Genomic DNA, 11,559 nt, shown 5'->3' with positions numbered 1-11,559 from the left:
TGTAGAATGTCTATGATATGCATAATGTCAAGAATAGTCAAAGCAATTTTTAACAGAAGAAAAAAAATGTGTAAACAATTTTTCCAGGAGGTATCAAGAGAAATCATTATAAAGCTAAATCATTAAATACAATCGTTTTGGTCCAGGAGGCCCCTACAAAACACATTAGAATTCCTGGAAATCACCCTACACATTTTTCTAGTCCTGATATATGATGCAGGAAGTAAAGAAGAGAAGTGGGAAGAGTCTTTCACAAACACGATGTTCTTTTCTACAAATGATCTAAGATATTTCTGATATAACGCCATCATTTTTATATGCATTGAACATCTAATTATAAAAACAAATCTATTAAATACTTTGGAATTAATATAGGGAATATCTTCAAGAGTTTAGGCCAGATACATTTCCCTCAAATGTTTAAAAAAACAAGTAAAGATAAAATATTAAAAGATTTGACCACATTAAAGTTAAGACTACAAAGCGAGTGTAATAACCAGCCCTACGGAGGAGGAAGATATTTGCCACAAACATAACTGCAAATTCTGGTGTGCAGATGCATTAGGGTATGCAGATGTGTTTAGGCTAAAAGATAGTAGAGTTAAGTATAAACCAAAGGAAAACAAGGGAAAGAAAAACAAAAGGACAACAAATACTCCTCTGAAAATAGAGGATGGTGGAAAATCATGGAAACAGCAGAAATCTGGTAATTAGTAGCAGAAAGAGAGAAGGGTGATATACATTGCAGAAGTAGATAAACGGAAGAATGAAGAAAATGACTTGAAATATTAATTCATAGGAAAAATGATTGGATATATACTTAAAAGAAACAAAAGACTCTAAAAAAATGAGTGCATGAAAGTTGAAAACACAACCAAGAAAAGAAGCAAGGAATAGAAATACAACAGGGGTAAAGACACACTCTTAAGGTGTAAAGGGCCAAGAAGAAATAATAAAAGAAAAAGGACAAAAAGGTTATGCAATCAATACATGATATATTTTGATCTATAATCAAGTATATTTGATTATCTTAATTGCATGGAAGAGATTTTTGGTTTTTTTGAAAATGAACAAATATTAAAGAAGAGAAATAGAAATGACCAGGGAAACCAAGAAAGAAATTTAAACAGGAAAGAAGAATTTAGTTAAAGGGGAATTACTAGTAGAATAGAAAAAAAGATAAACAGAAGAAATTTTTTAAGTTGCTATAGTAAAACCACAATGTAATCGTACCATAAAAAATTAATACAAAGAAGAAATTGAAATAGAGGGGGGAATGCAAGATTTATGAGCATGAGTTCAGATTTAGAAAGAAGAGAATAGAGTGAGTAGGAGAGAGTCTAGAAAAGGCTTAGCGTCTCCTTCACAGCCCTGAGACCCCAGGCACACCAGCATCCTGACCAAAGCCAGTCTCCGCTGCCCAGGTGCAGGAGGGTAATCTCATACGCTGTGCTGAAAAGCGATGACCGGATGCCAGAGTTATGGGGAAGGGGCTGTGTGATTTCATCTCCCACTGGGCACTAACTAGTTTGTTATCCAAAATGGAAATGGCCTTGTGTACAGGGACTCAATCTGGCATGCCCAGGGAAGCCTAAACTGCCCTCCCTAGGCTCAACAGTTTCAAGTGTGCAATTACCTTCTGAAGTGATAGATTGTTCCTGAGTTGAACTAAGCTTGGTAATTATTTCTCAGGGTTCCAGAACGATGCTTGGAAGGTAATCATAAATTTAATTCTCTCACCTGACAAACAGTATGCCAATATTCAGTGTTACACTGGCCACCATGTAGCATCCCTGAGGCTGGGGTGGTGACTATTCACAGCTGAATTTCAAGTTTCTATCATTTCCATACAAAATAAGTGTATTGCTCTTTCTTGCTCAATGACCAAATCCTCATTTTTATTTGAATTCCTAGTACATACTCAGTGATAGAACTCATGCAGTTTTAAACACATGAAAAATTTACATTTTAAAATGTAAACCTTTTATTTTGAAATAATTGTAGATTCACAGGAAGTTGTAAAAGTAGTACAGAGAAGTCCCATTAACCCTTCACCCAGTTTCCCCAATGGCTGCATCTTTCATAGTTATAGTACAATATAAAAATTTTTGACATTGATGTAATGTCTATGTATAGTCACATCATTTTATCACATGTGTAGATTCATGTAACCATCATCTCCATCAAGATGCAAAACTCTTGGGGATTCCCTGGAGGTCCAGTGGTTAAGACTTGGGCTTTCACTGACGTGGACCCGGGTTTGATCCCTGGTTGGGAAACTAAGATCCCACAAGTCGTGGTGTGGCCAAAAAAAAAAAAAAGAAGAAGAAGAAAAAGAAGATATAAAACTGTTGCATCCACAGAACGATTTCCCTCACGCTACTACCTCCGTATTCACTACAATTTTGTTTTTTCAAGAACATTATCTAAATGTGATCATATAATTTTACAGCATACAATCTTTTGGGATCTGCTCTTATCACTTAACATTATTCTCTGGATCCACTCAAGTTGTTGCATATCTCAAGAGCTCGATCCTTCTGCTTCCTAGGGTTAAGTTGGCTCTTCTTTTTCTAGACCCTTAGGGTGTAAAGTTATTCACTGGACTGAGAGCTTTCTTTTTTTTAATATTCACATTTACCCTTATAAATTTCTCTCTGAGCACGGCTTCACTGTTTTGCACAAGTTTTGGTGTATTGTTCTCATTTTCATTCTTCTCTAAGTATTTTTTATTTTTCTACATTGCTAAAATATACATAATACAAAATGTACCACCTTACTCATTTTTAGCTTACAGTTCAGTGGCACTGAAGACATTCATCATGCTGTGCTGCTATCACCACCATCCACCTCCTGATGGATGGAACCCCTTTATCTTGTGACACAAACTCTATACCCATTACAGGCACACCCTGGAGATATTACAGACCTGACTCCAGACCACCTCAGAAAATAGTCACACAAAACGTTTGGTTTTCTAGAGCATATAAAAGTAATGTTTAGGGCTTCCCTGGTGGCGCAGTGGTTAAGAATCTGCCTGCCAATGCAGGGCACACGGGTTCGTGCCCCGGTCCGGGAGGATCCCACATGCCGCGGAGCGGCTGGGCCCGTGCGCCATGGCCGCTGAGCCTGCGCGTCCGGAGCCTGTGCTCCGCAACGGGAGAGGCCACAGCAGTGAGAGGCCCGCGTACCGCAAAAAAAAAAAAAAAAAAAAGTAATGTTTATACTGTAGTCTAGTGTATTGTAGAAATATGTCTTTAAAAAAGTACATACCTTAATTACAAAATGCTTTATTGCTAACAAAATGCTAACCACCATCTGAACTTTCAGCGAGTCATAGTAGTAACATCAAAAACCACTGACCGCAGATTATCATAACAAATATCATAACAGTAAAAAAAAGTCTGAAGTGTTGTGAACATTACAAAATGTGACACAAGATGAGTAAATGCTGTTGGGAAAATGGCACTGATAGACTTGCTTGACAGAGTTGTCACAAACTTTCCATTTGTAAAACAAAACAAAAAGCACAATATCTGTGTGAAGCGAAATAAAGCAAAGCACAATAAAACCAGGTAAACCTGTAAACTAGAACACCCCACTCTTCCTTCCTCTCAGTCCCTGGAAACAACCATTCTACCTTCTGTCTCCATGATTTTGAATACTTTAAGTAGCTCATATAAATGGAAACATACAGAATTTGTCTTTTTGTGACTGGTTTAATTCATCTAGTATAATGTTGAATAGAGTGCTGGAAATGAACATCCTTGTTAATCTTTTCATTGAACAAAATTTTTGTTGCATTAACTTTCTCTATTGTTTCTCCTTGTTACTGACCTTAGGGAGAAAGTATTCCTCTTTTGCCATTAAGTATGATGTTACCTGTAGGTCTTTTGTAGATGCTGTTAAACTGAAGCAACTCTCTTTTCCTAACTTCCTGAGAGGTTTTACCATGGACAGGCATTACATTTTATAAAATTGTTTTTCTGCCTCACTTGTTTGTTATGACTTTTATTCTTTGTCTCTTTGAACTTATGGTTTACAGTGAAGATAAATTATACCAATTTACTTTCAAATGCTTACTAGCCTTGCTACATTTCATAAATTCCACTTAATCTGTATATAATTCTTTTTTATATTGTTGGACTTAGTGTGCTAATATTTAGTTCATGAGTTTTGTATCTAAATTGGTAAAAGATATTGGTCTGAGTTTTCTTTTCTTGGAACGTCTTTGTTTGTTTTGGGTAACAGAGTTATATTAGCCTCATAAAATATGGTTTTAAGCATTCCTTCTTCTCCGTAATGGAAGAGATTGTAAAATTCATGTTCAGTCTTTTTATATGTTTGGAAGACTTTTTCTGTGAAACCAGCTGAGCCCAGAGATTTCTCTGTTGGGAGCTACTTAATTATAAATTCACTGTCCTTAATGGACTATTCAGATCATCTAGCTCATTTGTTGAGTTTTGGTATTTGTGTTTTTTGAGGAATTCAGCATGACTGTTTCTTCTAAGTTTTAAATTTATGAGTGTAAAAAAGTTTATAGTATTTCCCTATTAGCTTTTTCACAACTGGAGTTTCTTTCTCGATATCCCCCATCTTGTCCTGACATAGATGATTTGCATGTTCTTTATTTTTGTCATCCTTGCTGGAGGTTTATCAATCTTATTGATTTATTCAAGGAATCAGATTTTAGTTTCATTGATTTTTCTCTATTGTTTTCCTATTTTCATTTACTTCTTCTCTTACAGTCATTATTTCTTTCCTTCTGCTTGCTTTAGATTTATTTTTCTTTTCTTTTTCTGGTTTCTTATGGAAGAAGTTTAGATTAAATATTTGAGACCCTTTTTCATTTATAGTGTACTCTGTAAATTTTCCTCTCCTTCCTATTATTGAGCTTATATTGTGAAGTTATTTCTAAAATTAGGCCATTGTGTTTTTTCAGTTCCAAATTTTCAATTTGGCTCTTCTTTATATTTTCTACTTCTTTTGCTGAGACTTTCCATCGTTCTATCCATTTCAAGAGTCTTTGTCACTTTGCGTTATAAAATATTTATGGTGGTTTCTTTCAAGTTTTTTATTAGATAATTCCAAAATCTGGGCTAACTAAATGTTGACTTATGTATTTTTTCCCATGTGAATTGAAGTTTTCCTGATTCTTCTGAGTAATTACATGCTAAGTGAATATGTCACGTAACCAGGACATTTTCAATATTACGTTATGACCTCTGGATCTTGCTGAAGTACAATGGAATATGAGAAAATGTTTGTTTTAGCCAGCAACTGACCAAGTTATGTCCAGGCCACAGTTCTGGCCAGACTTCAGTGGGTTCTGCTTTCAATGTCAGTTATGTTTTCAAAGGCTTGACTCTTTGGATTTGTCACATGTGTGTGTCACCCAGTGGCCACTGTGACACCTAGGTAGAGGTCTATCCTGTATTTATTCTCAGAGTCTGTGGTACATTCCTAAGGTCACATTCATGCATGCACAGCTCGAGGGCAAGCCAGGAGTTCAGCAACAAGCTTATAACGTTCCTTTCCTGAGATCCTCCCTTTCTGGATATCCTCAATACTTTCTGGGTCCCTAGAGCTCTCTTTTTTGGCACTCCAGCCAGAATGCTAGGGCTTGATTTACCCTGCCCTTCTGCACCTTTCCTGTGACTGCATGTGCATCTGGGACAAGTGGTAAGAAGATATAGGAAAAAAACAATAATATGTTACTCATCCCCTTGGGACCACATCTCCTTTAATCTGAGTGGAATGGATCCCTCAGAGTTTTAGGTGCACATGATACCTCTACCGTCTATGTGTTGACCTGGTTACTGTCCAATAATAGAATTTTCTGCAACTCAATCAATTTTACTGATCAAGAAAAGAATATTAGGAGAGGAAGAACATACGCAGGAGAGATTGGCAAGACCTTTGTGGCCGCTGTCTGTTATTCTGGAATTCAAGAAAGTGGTCTGGGTTATAGATCAACTACAAGTAGTGTTTGGGTCATAGACTAATAGGAGGGTGGAGGGAAGAATGCATCACAGTAAAGTAAAAGTGAGGTTGGAGCCCTACATAATTAAATGTTAGGGCAGAAATGGAACTATATACATACAATGCTAGCAAAAGTCTTTGGAAATTTTTAAAAATAGCTAGGAAAATGTCATGCAATTGAAGCCGTGATACAGAGTTTTTCATTAAAAATAGCAATCAAATATCACAAAGATATTGCGGAACAGGCATTGAACATTGATTGAACATTGAACATTGAATATTGATTAGGACAATGTATTTATCTCCCAGCTCACCAGTGAAGGTTTGAAATTAGATGAGTCTGGGTTCAAGTAATAATACCAGCAACCACACACACAGTTTATGTAGACACAGGTGTTTGTTTCTTGAAATTTAGTTGCATTACCTGCAAAATAAAGATAACAATGCAAAGTTTATATAACCAAGTGAGGAAAATGAGCTCTGTGATATCGAATGTCTTACATACTAGATCTTGCATTAATATAAGATTATATTCCTAGATGGTAAAAATTATAGTGAAGAAAATGGGAAAGGGTGTTAAAGGAAGTATTATAGCTAAAGAAGTAGGCTTGGTCCTTGTATGTTAGAAAAGCTCTTTAAGTAGCTTTGCTCTGAAAAACATTCGATTGGAATAGAAACACTTGGGTGATGCTGCACAACCAAATGAAAGATAAGTGCCAATAAGAGAGAACTCACTATTTTATTGAATGAGAAGAATATTGTTGATGAGAAAGATTTTAGATACACAAATTCAAAACGATCTACATAAATAAGGTCATCAAGTAACTTTATCACAATAGCAACCATCAATTCTACCCTTAATATTCCATGAAACTAATAAATCAGATACTGAAATAAATTAAAAAAACAAAAAAAATTGTCCTAAAAAATCAATAGGTAATGGCTCTCAGGGATATTTTAACCAGACTACTTAAAAATACAAGAGTATGGTTGAAATTAACTCTAATGTTTAGGAGAAAAATTGTCAACTGCCAATTGCAAATTTGACCTTTGGGAAAGGCCTAGAATTTCCCAAGAGAAAGCCTAAATGAATAGGGATAAAACAGGAAGCTCACCTCCTCTGAGCCCTGGATTCTTTACCGTAGAGATCTTATCAATTCCTTGCTTTCAGACTCCTGAAACACGACTCATGGTTGGAATTCTGAGTAGCTGAGAAATCTCTTCCTATGAGACAGAATTATTACATTGACATTTTCTTCCCATTGGGGCTCAACTATTGCCAATTTTTATTCGTATAACAGAGGTGTGGTCCTCTTTAGACTGTTGTACAAAATTTCTAAGAATTAGATATTCAACTGATACCATTTTGGAAATTTTCTTCATCTCTCAAGTTGGCATTGGGAATCTGGGAAACCTGTTCGTATTAATATTATACACGTGCATTTAAAAAATTCATCCACACAGGAAAAAGCCCACAGATATGATTCTCATGCACCTAACCCTAGCTAATATCATGACCATTATGTTCAGGGGCATTCAAGACGCAATGTCATCTTTTGGAATTTGGCCTATAATGGGTGATATTGGCTGTAAATCATTGTTGTACATTTCTAGGGTGACTCAAGGCATTTCTCTCTGCACAATTTCTATCTTGAACACTTTTTCAGGCCATCAAAATTAGCCCCGGAAACTCTAAGTGGGCATGGCTCAAACCCCAAACCTCCACATGCGTTTTGCCTTCATTCATCTTTTTCTGGGTCATCAACATGCTCATCTACATCTGGATCATCACAAACAATGAGGCCGTCACCAACACCTCAGCTGCTCAACCTGGCTATTCTCTGGCTACTGTAAAACAAAGCGAGGGGATTACAGGGAGTCAGCAGTATTTCAGAGTGCCATGCTCATCCGGGTTTTCCTCTACATCAACCTCATGGTCTGGACCAGTGGCTGCATGGTGATGCTCCTCTACAACCACCACAAGACAATTCAGAATCTTTATGGCAACCATCTTTCTCCCAGGCCATCTCCTGAAACCAAAGCCACCAACACCATTCTGCTCGTAAGCTGCTTTGTCTTCTTTTGTTGGACCAACGGCTGCCTTACCACTTACCTGTCCTTAAAATCTGAAAGTAACATGTCGCTAGAGAGCATCACTGGATTTCTGTCCTCTTGCGACCCAGCCATGCGTCCTTTGGAGATGCTGAAAAATGCCAGTAGAATTTCCTGCCTCAACTCCTCCCCTGCCAAGATGAGAATGCTCTCTAATAAAAGGGAATTAATAGTGATGGCATGGTCACCACCCAGCCTTCCTCTCAATAGAAGGATACATTGCCATAAAAGTGTTTTGAAAGAAAAGACACAGTATTGAAAAGATTTTTTTTTTTTATTCTGCCTCTGGGCTCTACTCAAAAGGTAATAGAAAAATATAGTTAAAGTTTAATTAACCCTGTGAAAACTATGTCTGCTGCAGGATTCCTCTGAATTTTATCAGATTAAGAAATCTCTCTTCTATTCCTACTTTGCTAATAATTTTTCATTATGAATGTGTTTTGAATTTTATCATTTTTACATTTTTAAAAATTATATGGTTTTTACCCCTTTCCTACTCATGTGGGCAATTTACTTCCCCACTGCATTTGAGTAGTTTATATTTAAATGTTTATTCAGTCTTTTAGTCCTGGAATTCAAATATACCTGTTGATGATATTTTATTTTTACATATCACTGATTTTAACTTGCTGGTATTCACCTATAATTATTTTTTCCACAATGTCATTGTATACTTTGGGTACATTTATATTGGTTCAATAAAACAAGTGGAGAATGTTCTCTCATTTTTTATTCTCTGAAAAAATATGAGAGAATATCCAAGGGTGCCTCCTACTCACGGCCCCAAGAGGAGTCCTGCCCTGCTCGCTCAGGTCTGGATGTCCCCCTAGGGTGACGGCCCGTCTTGACCATCTGCTTGGCTCTCCCGGATGCTGGAGGATGACCCACACTCCCCCCATGGCCGACACCAGGGAAGGGCCCAGGAGCTCAAGATCCAACACGGTGAAAGACAGGATGGGTGAGTGAGCTGGACAGCAGGTCGGTAGAAAGTCGCCAGGATGACTGTGAGTCACGTGGGGCACGGTGAGTAGTTTCCAACAAATGTGTAAAGGAACCTAATACACAGAAGAGAGAAAGTAGGGCAGAAACAACATGTACAGCGAGAATGACCCAGAATTTTCTAAGGCTGATGAACAATATCAACCCACAGATTCAAGAAGCTCCGTGACAATGTAATAAAACTGCTGAAATCAAAGACAAAGAACAAATATTAAAGCAGGAGGAGCAAAAAAAAGGCACCGAGCATTGGATTCGACAGCACAGAGCTGTTCAACTGTGAACACGATTATCCTTCAAGGAAAGGGAAGACTGACCCCCAGCGGCTGCCACTGCCCCCACAGGCCCAGGAGGTGAGGCTGCTTCCTCCTCATAGGGCAGGGGCGGGGGGTTGCCTCTTCAGTTTCAGGGCACCAGGATGACCCAGCCCAGGGCCTCAGGAGTGGGGCCCTCACAGAGAGCTGCTTGGGTGGCCCAAGTGGAAGGGTCACTGCCGCCCAGTGGGCTTGGAGGGAAGAGTATCAAACCAAAGAGGATTATTGTCCAGACCCAAATACTGATGGAACTTGCCTTGCTAGGTTTTGGACATGCCTGGGACCCACCACCCTTTTATTCCTTCCAAGTTCCCCTTTCAGAGTGGGATTGTCTGTCCTGTGCCTGACCTGTCACTATGTTTCAGAAGCACAAACTCATGTGGTTCCATGGGTCACCTCTGGATGAATCCTACCTCGAGTCTCACATACATCTGGTTTCGATGAGATTTAGATGAGACTTTGGACTTCGGAGCTGGTGCTGGATTGAGTCAAGACTTTAGGGCTGTTGGGATGGAAATGAATGTATTTGCAGGTGAGGACATGAATTTGGGGGACCCGGGGGCAGAATGCTATGGTCTGTGTCCCTCCAAAATTCATATGCTGAGGCCTTTGTTTGAGCTGCTGTAACAGACTGTCATAGGCTGGGTGTCTTATAAACAACAGAAACATCTATCTCAGAGTTCTGGAGGCTGAGAAGTCCAAGGTCAAACACCAGCAGATTCAGTGTCTGGTGAGGCCCCCTTCCTGGTTCAGTCTTCCTGCTGTGTCCTCACACGGAGGAAGGGGACCAGGGAGCTCTCTGGGGCCTCTTAGCTAAGGACACTAATCCCATCCTTGGGGCTCCACCCTCATGACCTCATCACCTCCCAGAGGCCCCGTCTCCTAACACCACCATATTAGGGATTCGTTTTCAACACATGAATTTTGAGAGGTCACGAACATTCAGTCTACAGCAAATTCACAGTGTACAAGCCCACTCACACAATGTTTGAAACCAGGCTAAAGTCTTCTCTGGTCATAGAAGCCAGGTATCAGCCTTGGGGGTGGTTCTGAGTGCAGGGGCACTTGGGGCCTCCAGCGTGTTGAAGGGTCTGGGCCTGAGCACTGGTTACACGTGTGCCCACTTTGTGAAACTTCATCCATCTGTATACTCATGACTTATGCGGTTTGGTGTATATGATTTCTATTTCAATAAAAAGTTAACTAAAAATCAAAACCACACACACCAAAAAATGCAGACATGTACCTACTGGCATGAAAGTTTCTTCATAATATTAGATGAGAAAGATTACAGAGCAATGCACACAGTATGATCCATGCTTTTGCAAAATAATGTATGTGCATAGAAACAGGATATACACCAACATTCATTTATTAAAAAATATTTATTGAGCGTATACTATGTGCCGACACATAATTTATCTGGAAGACGTCTCTACAAGTGGACTACCCCATGCAGAGCCCCATCGCATGCATCGCACCTCAGGCCCCCACGAGGCTCTGTGTGACCCCACATCCCGCGAGCTGAGTGGGTGAGCCGAGGGCGGGAAGGACACGCACACACGACGCACAAACAGCCACCTTCACAGGAGCACAGGGTTGACGAGAGTGTCCTATGAGCTTAGACCTAGACCTGGCTGAGGGACACTGGGCCATCAACTACCCACAGGTGGACACCTGGAAACAGCCCAGTTCTAAGGACAGGCAGGGCAGTGACAATGGCGAGCGTGGACCCCGAGGAGCACGGGCGCATCTGGGGAGGGCCTGCAGCCCCGCGCCCTCGGGTGAGGGTGTTACCACCCCATCCTGGTACAAGTCCGCGGCTTCCACAGGACACGCGTTCCCATCCAGGGCCGACTCCACTGAGTTGCGTCTGTCCCTCCACGACGCTGCATCCCGCACAGAGCTGCACCTGTCATCTCCAGATGGGAAAGACTTTCTCTCCAACCTGAGAAAGACAAAGAAAACAAACCAATCAGATGATAAATCATTTCAGTTTGATTAACACACAGTATTTCCTAATAATAATTTAATACTGGACAAGAGTCTGGAATTCAGGTGCAGACTTTCAACAACAATTTAAACTTTTCTAACGTAAAATCAGCATAAAGCAAAGCACAAAACAAGTACTACAAAATAAAGGGAAACCATTTGA

At 39.6% G+C, this 11,559-nt stretch overlaps 1 protein-coding gene and 1 pseudogene across 3 annotated transcripts in view; one reads left to right on the top strand and one right to left on the bottom strand.

The window, feature by feature from the left end:
- Positions 1-7,555: 7,555 nt before the first annotated feature.
- On the top strand, positions 7,556-10,940 carry LOC309806043 (vomeronasal type-1 receptor 4-like; annotated as a pseudogene). The gene is made up of 3 exons: positions 7,556-7,832; positions 7,967-8,114; positions 10,864-10,940. The product of its transcript is annotated as a vomeronasal type-1 receptor 4-like (transcript).
- The window catches only part of PRMT2 (protein arginine methyltransferase 2), a 39,531-nt gene continuing 38,742 nt past the window's right edge, over positions 10,771-11,559 (bottom strand). The window contains exon 10 of one of the 2 annotated variants that reach the window (XM_082624513.1): positions 10,771-11,352. In XM_082624513.1, the coding sequence (XP_082480639.1) occupies positions 11,064-11,352 (289 nt within the window). In that variant the 3' untranslated portion in view covers positions 10,771-11,063. The remainder of the gene's footprint in view (positions 11,353-11,559) is intronic. The other variant, XM_082624514.1, reaches the window with a different exon arrangement.

The sequence above is a fragment of the Mesoplodon mirus genome (genome assembly GCF_964341445.2).
Source record: "Mesoplodon mirus genome assembly, chromosome: 6".
NCBI classification, from domain to species: Eukaryota; Metazoa; Chordata; class Mammalia; order Artiodactyla; family Ziphiidae; genus Mesoplodon; species Mesoplodon mirus.
Note: the sequence above shows the minus strand (reverse complement) of the source record. Positions and strands in the feature narration are given on the sequence as shown.